General features: G+C 36.7%; 1 protein-coding gene across 1 annotated transcript in view; it reads right to left on the bottom strand.

Annotated features, from left to right (window-relative positions):
- Window positions 1-782: 782 nt before the first annotated feature.
- Window positions 783-16293, bottom strand: part of COG6 (component of oligomeric golgi complex 6) — a 60057-nt gene continuing 44546 nt past the window's right edge. The window contains exons 14-19 of the mRNA XM_050902270.1: window positions 14062-14193; window positions 13358-13525; window positions 11267-11374; window positions 9681-9734; window positions 6973-7052; window positions 783-3312 (exon numbers count right to left, since the gene is read on the bottom strand). Coding sequence (XP_050758227.1) covers window positions 3165-3312; window positions 6973-7052; window positions 9681-9734; window positions 11267-11374; window positions 13358-13525; window positions 14062-14193 — 690 coding nt within the window. The 3' untranslated portion in view covers window positions 783-3164. The remainder of the gene's footprint in view (window positions 3313-6972; window positions 7053-9680; window positions 9735-11266; window positions 11375-13357; window positions 13526-14061; window positions 14194-16293) is intronic.

Below are 16293 nucleotides of genomic sequence, written 5' to 3'. Positions count from 1 at the left end.
GACAGCCCTCACGTACATGCCACAGGGCCAAACTCCTCCTTGCTTATTCTGTCTCATGCCTCCCGTATTTTGCATTGATTCATGCACAGCTGCTAAATTCAAGAGAGAAGAAACAGAGCTGCCCCATCTCATGCTACACAACAGCCAAGGGTTTGGGTGCTCTCCAGGAAGGCGGGAGATGTCGATTCCAAACTCCTTTGGCCCAGAACCCAGCTCTCCCACTTCTCACGAAAGTGCTCTCTGCATCAGACAACGATGCAAAAAGAGGCCTTTTACGCATCTGTTCTCAGAATTGGGTTGTCAGAGTGTCAAATGCCGAGCGCGCTGCCTACTATAGGCAGTATTCAAACACCTCTCTTTACCCAGTTTCCCCAAGCACATCGCTGCCCAGCACAGAATAACGGACTCACTCTCTGAAGGCATGCCCCTCCAGATAAAGTTTACAGAGCAAGAGCAGAAGTGCTGACTAACTCAGCCCAGCCAGGTGAGCATCTCTTCATGCACTGCGATGCTCAAGTCAGACCTGCAGTAACTGGTCTGAATACGGACCCGGTAGCGACACCCAGAATGATTCCATTTACTGCAATGCTTACGGGTCATCCATCTAACTGAGCAATTAGAGGACTGCAGCTTCACGGTTCTGGGTGTGGAAATCCTGGGAATTTGTAAAATAAAAAGGTCAGAAATGTCAAACTAGAAAAGGCAGTTCAAAATCTATTCACCCTTTCCTTCCTCCTCTTAGGAAGGCAAGCAAGAGGAAATAACAACATGAAAGACAGAAGTCAGTAAATCAAATGCTTTTATTGATGCTCTCTCTCATTTGTGACCCTTTGTCATTTACTTTAATTGCACAGACCAGAATTAGTGATTGACTTTCATTTTTGTAAGTTACAACTTTTATAGCTTTTGCATTTTTATTAAGAGAAGATAAAATCATGGATAAGTCTCTACATGGACTCAAAGATAGGAAGCAACTTCTTACTAATCCTCATGCAAACTACTGACTGATTATTGGAGACTGAGGTTGAGTGTAATTTCAGGAAAAAGTTCACTCTTATGAGTACGTTAATCTAATAACAAGCTAATTTATAATCCTTTCACAACTGATGTAATTTTCACATATTAGATAATAATTATAGGCATCTTAAGCAAAATTAACATTATTAAACAACAATGAACAGCCTTCTGAATATATACTATGGTAATGCAAAATCTGAGTAATTTAAAGTGCCTTACCTAGTAAAAGAGCATAATTTTCCATTAGAGCTTTTCTAAGGTTCTAGAATTTTTTGTCTTACAGGTCTGGAGTTTTTAAACAGAATAAATCTAACATTCACATTTACAGAAGAATTTATGCGTGATCCAAGAACTCCACAGACACTCACACTTTCAAATCTTCTTCTATTATACCAACAAATTATGCCCATTTGGAAAAGGAGCTATTGCTTTATTGTGGTATTACTGAGGAAGCGGATTTCTGAGTGCACTGGATATATCTTGTACAATGAGTTTTCCAAGAGACTAAAACGTATTGCTGTTGCTCTTCTCTACTTCTTGCTCGTTTGCAAGCATACACAAAACTGCAGACTTGGCTGCCACTAAGTATATATTTTATATGGGGAATATTATTACTGATAAAAATAAAATATGTAAAAGTTATTCAATATGAATGACTGCTCATCTCCCCCTTGATGTATATAAATAAGCCACATCTAATATGAGTGTAAACTCAAGCAACTGTAATAACTCTGTGGCACCCATACAACAACAAAGAGGGGAAAAGAAGTGAAATGCTTCCAACGAAACAGTTAGCTTAAACTATCCTTTAAAAAAACCCCCCAAAAACTAGCCCCAAAACACCCCAAATTCCTTTTACTAACTTCTTATTTCCTGAAGGTTTCTATATAACAAGGCTTTCCTAAAAGAAGAATATGTTTAAGGAATTTGCAGAAAATTATCATAAGGCCCAACAGAGAACAAGTGTCCTACTTATCTATTTTCCTCTTTTACTGGAAGCAAAGGTCCCCTAAATCATAACTCTCTATAAAATTAAGGTTTCTACACAGACCAGGTTCAGCTTTGCACCAAAGGAGGAAAGAAATGAAACCTTCACTTGTGGCTTTCTACACATCAGCCTAGAACAACTACACACCCCGGCTCTCCCACGTAACTCCCAGAACAACCTGCAGCTGCCCCAGCTGAACTTAACAGTAATTTTTAGGAGCACCACTGCAGACATATAAACCACGAAAATCTCTTGGTGGATTATTAACTAAATAAGTGCTTGTACTAGAGCAGATGGACTTTTTCTGTGCTTAAAAAAAAGCAAAACAAAAACCACAGACATGTGAAGGAGGAATGCCCATACTGCTGTGCAAACCATTTTCCTAACCTACATTGTTATTGGTCCCAGCCTTAAGAGATCTGCAAGTTTCAACTGATGTAAGGATTCCTGCACTAAAACAAAATCCTTCCAGTAAAACGAAATTATACAAATAATTTAAAGCATAAAGTTCCAGGTTATGTACATGCATGTAGTTCAAGTAGTTCTTTTTCTAACAGAAAATACCAGAACTAGCAACAACGATAATGGATTCCAAAAAAGCACACAAATTTTGCCCCAAAGATTTAATCAACAGGATTTGAAAATCAGCATCAAATATTCTGAAATGGTTTATGAGCTGTAAAAGTGATGGACTTGAGACATTCAAAGTATATCAGTTGTATTAAAATTACAGTTATCGGCATTTACTGATGATACACTGAGAAAAAGAGTGAAAGAACAGGGAAAAGAGCAAATAAAAATATTGGTGAGGTCGTAAGAGACACTGGTTCAATCTCTAGTTGAAAGGATTATGTACAGCAAGGAAAAAGCTTCTTTCTCCTTTACTCCCTTTTTCAAAGAGACTGCATATTGTCAAGGTCCATTTCCATTAGAGGAATACATTAAAATAATTTTTAATCTATATTCTATTTTCTGGCTATAGAAGGTATTCAAAGACACAGGAAAGCCTAGACTTCTGTCAAGCAGATTAAACAAAACCACATTCCTACATATTTTAACTATACAGTTACACATCAAAATTCAAAACAGAAAAATAACTTGATGCAAATACTCAACAAATACAGAATTATGGATTCTGATAAACCTGGGGGAAGCAAGATTATGAAAGGAGTGCCTGAACTTGATGAGGAGATCTGTGTAGTATGGTTTCTGGATCCTTATATTCATTTGAAGGATCCATCACAGCTGCATATAACTCACTGTAAGCTCTGCAGACCAGTTCTGTTGACTGTTTTATTATCTGCTCTCTAAAAAACAGAACAAAAACATAATTTGCAAATCACAGGGAATATAACTGTACCACATACAAGGAATTAAAGATATACGTTAAAAATACACATTAAAAATCAGGGCCAGTTACATTAAAAAGCCCTTTTACTTCAACTGTGAAAACAGGTTAAAGTTTTAAAACAAAAGAAGGCTTCTTCATCTCTTTGTATCGTACATAAACTCACATATATGATCCTGATAACCAAGAAATTAGCTTCTTTATTTCTGCAATCATGAAAAAAATAGAAGGATTTAATTTGCATACATTAGTGTTTCGCCTGCACTCCTCTGCATCTTTTAAAAGACTGATAATCTTAGTGATCTACCTTCTACCTCTTGTGGCTTCTTGCTGTCTTTTGTAAATACACACTTTTTTTTTTTTCATCTACCAGCAAATATATTCTATTTGCTTTATCTTGACAGCACCTGATTCCATAATCAGTCAAAAAGGAAGAGCTGAAAGTGATAGTGGTCAGAGATTTAAAACTTGCTACAGCCTTTTACCAACAATGCTATGAAGTCTGTATCCTGTTATTTTTCTGGATCTAAATGAGTAACAATGCATAAAGACTGGATGCTAAATTTAACTGGAGAGTTTAATATTTTTTTAAGACAAACTAATATTTTTATTTTACATTGCCCATTGAATCAGTTTACTTTAATCACCATGGTGATGTGTTTACAGTTGCACATGCATTTTTATCTATCAGAAATAGTAGTTACAACTATTTTACAGCCAAACCCATGCAAGTGGAACACCAGGAGAAGCTAAGGAAACCAAGGTAACCAGGAATCCAGATACAGCCCTGCTGTAATACACAGCAAAGGAATAAAGACACCAAAACTGCACCCACTAAAATCAGGGCTGAATTTACCAGCTGTTGGGAACTGACAATTTAAAGAAATCTCTAAAGTGCGTAGAACTTCATCTTTTCAGGAAATACTAAGAAATGGAAGCTATGAGAAAGAAGATTAAGAGACAAAACCTGCATTTTATTCTGATGCAAAGTATCCAGTTTTTCGACATACAGCATCATACTGAAAAAACAGACCGGCCTTGTAATAGCAAATTTATAAACACTATTGTAAGGGAAATATATTCAAGGTGTTCAGGTAAAACAACTGTCTCTGAACACAGTCTGGGATCACTAAGCTACTGTAACACGACAATCTTTTAAGAAAGTATTGCACACAAAACTTGTATAAAATTAACTGTATTGCACCAAATAATATTACATTAAAAGAAAAAGTTCATTAAAATATTCCAGAGGATTGAACAGCATCAAATGAGTCTTTCCATCACATGTCAGTGTCATTAATCAGTACATTAGGATTTCAGTTGCCATAACAACATGATACATTTTATCACTAACACAAATGGCAGCACTTTCTAAAAATAGTAATGCCAGCATTCAGTTTCTGTGATCCAACACAAATGAAAAGAACTTTTCAAGACCCACAACACATAAATAAATAGCTTAAAACTTTTAAAATGAGCAGCAGAATTTGAAAGACAAGAGTATGCACTGGCAAATGTTGGAAGGAATGTTCTTCATAGTTGTAAAGCTTAAATGATATTGTCAGTGAGTATATAATACACTGGTCCCTTATCAAAAGCATGTGGTCTGATTTTGAGAACCAAAGAACTCCTGGGTTCCAGCTCAACCGCTGGAACAGTGGATCACAATTATGTGATTTCAAGGAAGATGTCTTCAAAATTGACATCAAATGTCTGCAAAACTAACTTTAAAATTTCAACTACTATAGCCAGAGATTAAAATTATAGTACTGGTTAAATGTTTTCCTTGAATTTTGAGAAACTTGAATTTTGAAGGTTTGTTTCCTACAGAAAATATTAAGACCATGATTCTACAAGCATGCATCTCTGTAAATAGGTATCTTAACTTCAGAAGGATTGCTTGTATTTAAAGCTACAGGGGCTAACAGACTTTGGTTTTTTTTAATTCAGAGCAGAACCTGACCTATAGTGTTGAGTTACAGCAGGTTAATAAACTGTATGTTAGCTGAGTTGTAGCAGCTACAGCAATCATCTTCACACATGCTCACCTCTCACCTCTCAGCTGCCCACTGTTGCAAGATAACATGAATTTGGCTTAAATTTCGCTAAGAGAGGTTTAAAAAGCTTATCAATGGGATAAGGCTAAGACTGCATACATGACCAGTTTATCTTGGTTCATCTGACAGAAGAAATTAAGTCAAAGTAATTTCACTGTGCCTGAGTCTTTATGGTAGCATAAAGTCTACCTCTGAAAAATTGCTTCTGTGTTAGCAGTGAAAAATTGAGGCTTTCAAAATACATTTACTGTTATTACGATTTTTAAAGAGACCTCCATTAAAAAAAAATACCAAGAGCTAAAATACAGGTTTAATAGCTTGATACCTAGAAGCAGAAGTTGCAATGCTTCGCTGACATTACTGCTCAAGCTACCAACATTACTGCTCAAGCTACCCCATTTGATCTGTACTGGAGCAGAACAGCTCTCACACAATAGGGTCAGCTCTGCCAGCTGAGCTGCAGGAACCGTAATCCTAGCAGAGAGACCCAGCGACCTACTGAAAAGCACCAACATTCCCCGTGCCAAGCCATGCACCTGGTATATAGCATGAAACTGGAAGTCTTTGGATGAGGAGAACCTGAGCAATACAGCAGGAGAACCTGGCAGCTGGACTAGCTGATAGTTGTAGGACCCTTCCAACTGAACTATTCTATTCTAATAAATTCCCAACAATAAATATTTTTCCCCTGTTATATGTCATTGTTTAATTGCAAGATGCTGTAATACAATCCCACTGAGGACAGGTACTGGTAATGAGACTCCAAATATTGTTGCATTACATAAAACATGATGTACTAGTCTCAATTTCTGGTATATTCTGTAACCTGCATTCTTCACAAAAGTGTGAAAAATAACGTCAAGAAAAGTTTTTGATCAGTGCAGCATATAATTCTCTGAGTTTAAGTATTACAAAATGTCTTCATATGGTTCACATTTAATTGGAAAGAAATTCATGGCACTTTCTCTAGCCTTAGGGTTCAGTTATATTCAATAAACAAGAGAAGAGATAAATAATAAAGTTCTTGCTTCCATACTTCAAAGAAGAAATCACTAAAAAAAAAAAGATATTAGGTGAAAAGTAAAGTAATCTCAGCACAATATTCAATGAGACAGAATGCCAATACTCTACAGCAGAAGACAACAAAGTTGAAAATTCTAGATCTGATGGAGCAGTGGGGATAAAAGAAATCTTGAGTGGAGAATTACACCTTTCATCTGTCTTTGGAATGCTTACAAAATAGTTCTAAAACAATTTACAACTAAGCTGACAAAAAACTGCCGACACAGCAGAACATGTTCAAAATAGATGAACGTAATTCATTTTGATGGTGTCCGTTAAATCAAGAGTAACTACTTCAGAAAGTTACAGAATTACATATTCTTCACTGCTTGTTCAAAAAGAGGAGAGTCAGAACAAAACTGAATTGTGACCTGAAGGACAATGTAAATATGATCACAGCTGATAACTTGAATTCTCATCATGATCCACTAAAACCTAATCAAATCAATCTTTCTGATCATTATGCAGGCATAATAGAAATTCAAAGGTAAGGTACTTACTTCACAGTGGCACTCAGAAGGAAATTCAGCTGGGACATTAACAGACTATCCGGAGCAGACAGATAGCGATCAAACTGAGCCTAGGGGTAGGGGGGGAAAAAAAGAATATGAGATCAACGTATTAAAAACTTGCTGTTAGATGAAAATAGGTAAAAACACAGATCTCTGAAAAGTGATTACATTAAAATGGCACCTTCTTATTTGATAAAAATTCCTCTTTTTATATATTTAAGATAGAGCCTAACACACTGAACAAATGTTTAAGGTAGAACTTAATAGTCCAAACCAAATGTCTAACTTCAGCACCTCTGTCACCAAATTTTAAGTTTCTGACTCTGAGGAGTACAGGTGGAGGGGCAAATAATGAGAATCCAGCTTCCATAATTATCCATCTAAGTTTCCTATGCAGCTGGTGCATGTATGCATGCATGCATGCATGCATGCACCTCTGAAGATGAGACCTAGTCTATTCAGTGCAGAGGGAATACAGTAGCCTCCAGACAGAAATCTAGTCTGTCCAAGTTAGACACGTTGCACGTTTCTTTTTACATGTTTCTTTTTACTTTTTGGCAGGGAGTCACTGATTAATAATCTAAAGAGCACTTATGCTGCGAAAAACAAGAGTAAGGGACCTAGTTCAGGCTCCTCAAACTGCTTCTAGGCCTAATTCTCCTCCCCTATATAATATAGTGAAAATTTATATAAATTATAAATTATTTTTATATAAATTATAAATTATTTTAATATAAAATTTATTTTTTATAGTGAAAAAAATTGCGGTGCTTTGATTCTAGTAGTTTGGAGAGGAAAACACTAAGAAAGAACATTACTGCTGTCTTCATCTATCTATCAGAGAAGTTGTGGACACCTCATCCCTGGAAGTGTTCAAGGTCAGGTTGGACAGGGCTTTGAGCAACCTGGTCTAGTGAAAGATGGCAGGCAGGCTGGACTAGATGATCTTTAAAGGTCCCTTCCAACCCAAACCATTCTGTGATTCTATGATCAAATGGGTGACTATAGAGAAGATGGAGCCAGGTCTTCTCACAGGTGAAAACATGAGGAATACTGGACACATATTACACTAAGAAAAATTCTGATTAGATAGTAAGAGGAAAAATTCTCACCAGGAGTGTTATCAAACACTGAACAGGTTACCCAGAAAAGCTGTATAATCTCCATCCTTGGAATTACTCACTCAGGCAAGGCCCTAGGCAACTTTATCTAATGATGGCAATCTTCCTGAACAATGGATGAATCTTCTCAAGCTGGTAAACCCTAAAATCCACATCCATTCATCATTTAAATGTGCAAAAAGCGGGCACAAATGACTAATGAAGTCACTCAGTTCTCACGAATCAACTTTTTGGAGTTATCTGCCCTTGTTTGGAAAGCAAGGGAGCTTTAGCTGAGAGAGAGGTATGGACTTTACCAGAACAGCATTTGTAAGCACATACTAACAACTTAAAAGGCTGGGACCTGGAAAACTTTCAGGTTAAGCTGGGAGGCAGCGAATCTCCCTCCACATGGTTTAAATCCTGGGAAGCCAACCGATTAGGCTGATAGATGGGATTTACGTGGGTTTGATTTCAGCATACTGGGTTCCATTCTGTGTGTTCACACAAGCAGACATTAAACAAAGTAATGAAGAAAATAAAACAGCTGGATTCTTCTCTAACTATTCAAGTTAAATTATTACGTACTGCTATAGATAACAGAGTTACGTATATATAATTTAAAGAGATGGTTCCCAAGCTGCAGCCTTTAAATTCCTTGTTGGTCTACAAGACTATAATAAATAGAAGATATTTTAAATGCAAAATTTATAAATATTGATAAGAATGCGTGCTGATCTGAGTAAACCAGTGCGTGCCCTGTGCCAGAGCTCTGCCCATCCAACCAGCTTGGGAATCACTGGTTTAAAATTTGAACAGAGAAAAACAGGCTACATTGACACAATTAGGAGGGATTCAACATACAGTTTTTTAAAAGACCTTTTTTTAAAAAATTTTTCTTTTAAAAAGACCTTTTTTTTGGTGGGAGTGTACATGTACTGCTGGATGAGCGGGCCTTATTTACAGTTAAACTTTCAGAATAAAGCTAAACTTGGCTAAGCAAGAAGAGTGACAGATCATACATTATTGCCTACTGAACTGTGATATTGCTATCTCTATGCAAAATAGCCTTCACACACTCTAAGAAAAAATACCAGCTGATAATTTGTTTTAAAATATATTGTAGCTTTCAACTTAAAAAACATAACTGTGACATATGCCCAGCACCTAACTTCTGAGTTTAGCTGAACTATTTGCATAAAATCAAAGCCTTAGGACTAAAATTCTAAATGATAGCAGAACCTATATTTCAAAGCATACAGGCAAAAAAGAAACTTTGGTGATTAAAACTAATTAGAGCTAAGTAGTTGCTTTTAGCAATTTAAGATGACTCATGGGATAGCATTCTTGTAAGTAAAGTTCTGTTTCTCAAGGCTTTGAAACTAATATTCTATTATTATCCATTCATAAATAATTTATGTATTTATTACAAGTGGTCAAATTACTACAAATGAAGAAAGTATTCCCAGACATGTAATTTAGCTATTCTTAAAGAGTATGACTGGTTAGATGAATATCTACTACATCACACAATTAACAGTATTCTTTTCCATGTCATAGCATCACCACCATAATATGAAATTGTAAAATGCTTACCATTGCAACCTTCAGGGACACGGAATCCATACTTGGCAAATTTGAAAGAGGACCCTAAGAATCAGTAGTCAAAGAGGAAGGAAAAAAAAGGTCATACTAGCATATGGAAAAAGATAAGAAATAATAAATTCTACAATCAGTTCAGTACTAAATTGTTATTTAGTCCTGCTACGGGATCTTAAATGTTTGGAAACTGAATCACCATATCAATACCGAAATGCTGTAACAGTTCATTTGTATTCTCCCGCTCTCTTAAATTAAAAACTCAGAATACTGAGTTCTTAATATGTCCTTTCAAGTCCTTTTCTTCCTTCTTCACCTTTAAATGATAAACCCCAAAAAAAAGCCTTCAACAAGGTCTAGGATAAAAACTGACCTGCAAACAGGCCACATCCCCTTGGTGTTCCAGAATTACAAAGGACAACTGCCCTCTATTCATCTGTTTTGGGACCATGCAGAATTCAAGCCTGCTTCCCAGTAAATCTTCTGTGCTGCATACATGCAGCCTAACCCCCTAGCAAATCCTGTGACAACGTCACCTCTGCAGCCAGGCAGCTGGACAGATATAAATGAAAATTGCTACATTCCATTAACAATCTGCCCTGGTCGATTTGAAATTGGTTTTAGAACAGGAGATAGGCTCATGAATAGGAAACCAAGCTGAGTTATTAACCAGATTATTCATACATTTATTTATTCATCTTTATATATAAAAATCTGTTGAGTTTGGGCACTTTATGCAAAATTATTGGCTGAAGAAACAACATAAAGCTCTCCAACAGAGCTCTACTTTCTCCAAAAAACACTGTTCTTCACCTTCACAAAAGGTCACAAAAGGACACAGGCACAGCTGAAGGGAAGAGGGGCTGTATTAACACCTATCACATAACAACTGTGGTTCACAAGAAAGGAAGAGTGTGAGCTCTGAATTCCAGTTTTCAGCTCACTCTAAGAAATCTCAAGTTTTCACTTTTAGAATCTCACTGTCTTGATGCTAGAATAGCTAGAGTAATGAATAAGGGCAAAAGAAGAAATTATTTCAAATTACTACTAATCTGCCAGTTTTTCACAGAAGAAAAAAAGGAGTCATTATCTAATGCATGCAGGGTATCTATCCACTCCATGTACAGTGCTATAGCATACAATGGAAGAAACCTGAATGCTACATGCACAGTAGGTCCAATATGTTCTAGGTGTCATGGAAGTGGTATACGTACTCAGTATTTGCGTTTTAAAGCCAGCTTGACTCTGACACTTTCTGAGGCATGTTAAACTACCTATACAGTTATTCTGAGAACATACAGGATGTCTGTGGTGTACGGAGCCTATTGATGGTACACAGATAAGCTGCACAGAAGGACTGTTGCATACCAAACCTGCTAAGCTTGCTGAATATACAGTGTAGGGGAAATCTGTAGTTACAAGGTGCCTTTGTCTAATAGTCCTGGTCCCGTGTGAAAAATCAATAGATACTACTGAGCTTTTGCTTTCAGAGAAAGCTTAATTTGCAAAAATATTAGTGCCAAAATTCTTCTACTTGGCAAGTATGCAGTACCTCCTCAACATGTACATTATATAAAGCTTACCTGTTCCGGTTTGTGTTGCTGCACAGAGTTATATATGTAACTTAGACCAGCTCTTGTTAACACGTAGGAAGCTTGTTCATTTATGAGTGTATCTAAATGAGCTTCAATCTGAAATTTTAAGCGTAAGTTATTTATAAAATGTGTATGAGAATATTAAATAGAACAAGCTCTGGGGTTAAAAGGTCTAGAAACACAAATAAGAAAAAAAAAAAACAAATAAGGAGAGTGATCAGCAAACAAGGAAAAACCACAAATACATACAGCATAATTATTTTATCCATTTATATTACAAGGAGCCAATAATAAAAATACAGATAATTCTCTCACGTCTGACTAACAGAAGAACCTAATTTTTTTTGTATTTGTAAATTCAACAGCAACAAAAATTAAGAATACCAAAGCTCTAATCTTAAAAATTGCTATATGATTTTATTTTGCTATAGTTCTTTGAAAATATGTGATAAAAATCATCCAACTCTTATTGAAAATATTGACAATAGCATGGCAGTTTTATAATCAGCAAGAGAAAGAGACAGTCTTTCGCAAGGAAAATAAAACTGAAACTAAATCATTACCAGTAATGATTTTAAATTCAATACTGATAAACATGTATTTGAAAGAAATTAACTGAAAGAACAATAGACAATGAAATTACAGCTATCAATTTTGCTTTAATTATCTTCACATGAAAAAGTCATAAAGGTATTTTACATTCTTAGTATAATCTTCACTTTGCAGAGAAACCTAATCAATAAATCCAGTCACGGCAGCAGCAACCATTTTTTAGTTTGAGTAGTCTTGGAAAGATATTTGGGTATATATACATTGTTACTTCCATTTTTACAGATAACTACCCCACATTTCATTTATTTTTCTTCCAATCCTAAAGAAAAGCAAAAATTTATAATATATTAAACTCTAGTAAAATGTAAGACTTCCATGTCTGATATTTTAAGAGTTCACCTTTTTACTTCCTGAAATTGTTTAGAAAAACTCACTTTTCATTTTAAATCAGGAGAGAAATCTTAATATTTCAATTTGTAGATTTTAACTGTCTTAGAGAGTTCTTTTTTCTATGAAAAATGTTTCTCTTATTAAATATGCCATTCTAACTCCACTTTAATAACCTACTTATGTATAATCTTAAAGATATTTTTTCAGTCTGTTCCTGTATTTGTAAAACGTTTGAAGAAAGTAAATGGTATTAAATGCATAACCTTCAGTTCTACTGCTTATTTGAAGAATAAATCAATTGCAACATTTACTGTGAAAAAGAAACTCTGATAATGGAAATTAGAAATGTCCCAGACAGTTTGGTGGGGTTGTCTGTTTGTTTGTTTCAGAGCTAAAAGGTGCTAGAAATTCTAATTAGGAGTAGAAAGCGGAAAATGGCTCACAGCCAATCTTTACTGATGCCTTCAAATAAGAAGTTGTGACTTTTTTCCAAGCCCCCCAGCTCCAAAAGCTCTCCTGAGATATAGTGCAGACATGTTCATATAGCAAAACTATAAATGGGCAGCGCCTAAGTTTTCCCAAGTCAATGGTTTATAAACTACATTTCTGTTTCAAAATGGTACCACATATGAACTACTATCCTGGCACGTTAGGTGAAACCAAACAAACGAGAAAAGAAAGGTAGAAAGAGGGACTGAAGCAGTAACTTCAGCTATACTATACTCTGGTATAAACTAGATGATGATCTAGTATTAACTATATGATGGAATATAGTCAGCCATTTGACTGAGCTTTCAACTTCCATTTGCTTCTTCTCACACAGTTTGCAGATAAGTATTAGAATGATTAGGATAATGAAAACGTTCACTGACATGGGTTTATCTGCAACGAAACCAAACCGAACCAAACCTTCTAATCATTTTTCTTGTCTGTTTAAAATGAAAGATGCTGTGTACCATAAGCTTTGATACCTGCTATTTGCTTATGGTCTCTGATAAGAAGCCCTCTTATCCCATTTCCCTGATTTAGAATTGACCCAAAGCCAACATCATCAAACATAAATACATTCACATCACAACCTATAGTCTGCAAAAATCAGTAGTAAGTTCATCTTCTTTTGAGGCTGTTAAAGCTTACCTGAAACTGTAACATTTCTAGACGTTTGTCAGTGAATTCAAAGAGAGCCAAAGTAGTCTTCATCATATAAAGTGAATTTACCATGAAGGTTGCCATATCAGCTGTGCCCAAATTACTAGCAGACATAGTACACATCTGTAACAACGGATCTAGCACACAAGACAGAACCTAAAATAGCAAACACACAGAAAAGAGGGAGGGGAGGGAGGAAAACATGTCACACAAGGCTTCTAAGCTCATTCTGTCTCTATCACATATTTATTCCCCAAAGCAATATAAAGAGAAATGAGAGTTTCCAACTGTGAAAGCAGTTTTCTACTGGATTTGTCAGCAGGTGATCAGCTACCATAGTGATGGGAAAAGTACAAAAACCTGAGACGAACAGATTCCAACCTAGCAGGAGGAAGAGTAACCCAGATTAGATAATTGGTAATTGCGCAATCTTGAGGGTGTATTTACTTAATGGAGTAGTAATTGGATAACAGAATTTAGATACTGCGTTAAGAGCAGCACTCCATACTGTACTGTAATTATCCACTTTGTTAGTCACCCTCTATTCACATTACAAACTAGGGTTTGGTAAAAAGCTCCAAAAGGGGACCAGACAAAAAGATTAATGTTTCACCCATCTTTTGTGTACCGAGACTAACTTACACATACTTTTTTTTTCCCCTCCTCTTCAGAGCAGTCAAACATTCTTATACCTGCACAAAGTCAGCTTGACGGGCATCCAGTGGAACAACAGATGAGTCGTGAGATGCCAGAACTTCCCGTAGCAAGTTAAGCGTCTGATTTAGTGCAGAGCTTGGGCCAAGATCAGGAGGTGGGAGTTCAACCTGAAGAACAAGATTATCTGTTTGTAGGGTGTCTTTAAATTTCATTTACAGCAAACACCATCCAATCTGTTAGCACAAATGCAACCGGCTAATAATAAAATTACATGTAGCCATGCAGAGAACTTTAATTTGACACTGGACAAATCTAGCATGTTTCAGACAGTAACTGCCTGCAACTTTCAGCATAAACATCCCATTCAGTGACAAACAAGCAAAACTGAATTTCTCCTTTCACTCAGACTATGCCTATTTTATAATCCAGAGAAACCCAACACTACCGGTTTTGGTAGTAAAAAAAAATACATTTGCTAGATTAGGTGCCAAAGAACAGCCACATTGTTGGCACCACTGAGTTCACTTTGAGCAGGACCTCTTGTAAACACTCCAGAATCTAGTGCAGGCAGAGCTCTGGGATATTAGGGCCATACTGCAACAGCTGAATAAAGTCATCTTCTTGATAAGGCTGCAGAGCCCCTATCATGCCGAGTATGAGAGCTGCAGTCACAGATGCAACAGTCTTAATCCCTAGCAAGTTTGTACCTTAAATTACCAGTACACAAATGAACTGTGCACAAGCTAACTCAAGTACACCTACATAAACTGCAATGATACTGCAAGAACTGGAATGCAGGCCTACCTCAAAGATGAGAAGTAGGAATCGTAGGTGTTTAAAAAACAGAAAGAAGAGAAGTTTGTAAATCTTAGAGAAAAACCACACTTTCTGAGTCAAATTATGAAAAGTTGGAGTACCTGAAATGGACTGAAATTCTACGCTATTTTTAACACAGGCTCACATACTTTAGCCTGTCTTTGTAACAGGCAAATACCCATTAAATGCTTCATAAAATGTTTATATAATATAAAACCTAGCATGTCTCTTTTTCCCAACCCATATACCTCAGAGTCCACTCCAAACGTAGCTGCATCTTCTTGTCTTCAATGCTGCCTCAAACTGGCTTCCTGCTGCCTCCAGACCCTTACTACAACCCAGGCTGCCGGCCTCATCTCCTCCTGCCAACAGTCCTCTTCCCACCTTCCTGTCTCCTGCCTATCCAAGGGCAAACACAGATCTGGCTGGATCACGTGGGAGCAAGGAGACCCCCAGCAATACAGAATAAGTGAACACTTCAAGGCATAATCTCTTTCCAGAAGGATGCAGGGAGAATTAAATTTGGCCTGGCCTAGAACTGGCCTGTGCGTCTCACTCAAGGTGTCTGGGTGCAGCAGAGCAAGGCACTGTGCACTTCGGCAACACTCTTAAGACTCCAGCTTGACAAGAAAAGAAGGCAGCTTCAGATGGACCCCCAAGCCACAAGCAACATGCTCCATACCTTCCCAAATGAGAACTACTGATCAATAGTATAATAACGTACATGTCTGAGTCTCCAAGGAAGAAAAAAAAATATCAAAGGGGCAGAGGCTGATGGCCAAATAAACCAAGGAGAGCGTAACAGGCATTTTCAGAATGGAGCATTTCAGAGCCTTCTGGAAATGAATCTGTACCTAATGAACATGCCACCAGAGAAAGAAGAAACAACCCTCTCTTTGGAGCCAGGCCTAGCTTTCACACTGTGTGTGTTTCGAAACATTTGAGATCCCGCACATGTCCCCACACTGTTACCAAGACAGATCAAACAAAAACTTTTTTGCATCCTTCTGAATACAAAGTGTTCCTCTATTCTCACTTTCCAAGAGATAGCATACTGAATTCAAGGAACTAATGGAAAACTAAATCTAATAGGTTCAGAGAACAGTTTTGTTCAGCCTAAGCAGTCTTGAAAGCACAGAACAAATATTCTAGCAATGAAGTAACAGTAATTCAGAAAGAGGCACTTATTCAGTGCTGATCAGTAGTAAAGTTCACTGAAATTTACAGCACTGAGTGACTTTCTTCTTGTTTATTCTTGTTATTATTAGGGGTATTGATTGTGCCCTGAACACACTGTTCTCAGACCTGAACTGGACCGTGTTCAGGGATATTTTGGCATTAATTTGAGACTAGAGTTTGATGGGGTTTTCACTTCAAACACACACATAGATCATGGCAATGATAATTTCAGGCTTCTTTGCACAGAATTTTTGTCTCCTGAAGTAGCTGAT

The sequence above is a fragment of the Gymnogyps californianus genome, chromosome 1 (genome assembly GCF_018139145.2).
Source record: "Gymnogyps californianus isolate 813 chromosome 1, ASM1813914v2, whole genome shotgun sequence".
Lineage (NCBI taxonomy): Eukaryota > Metazoa > Chordata > Aves > Accipitriformes > Cathartidae > Gymnogyps > Gymnogyps californianus.
Note: the sequence above shows the minus strand (reverse complement) of the source record. Positions and strands in the feature narration are given on the sequence as shown.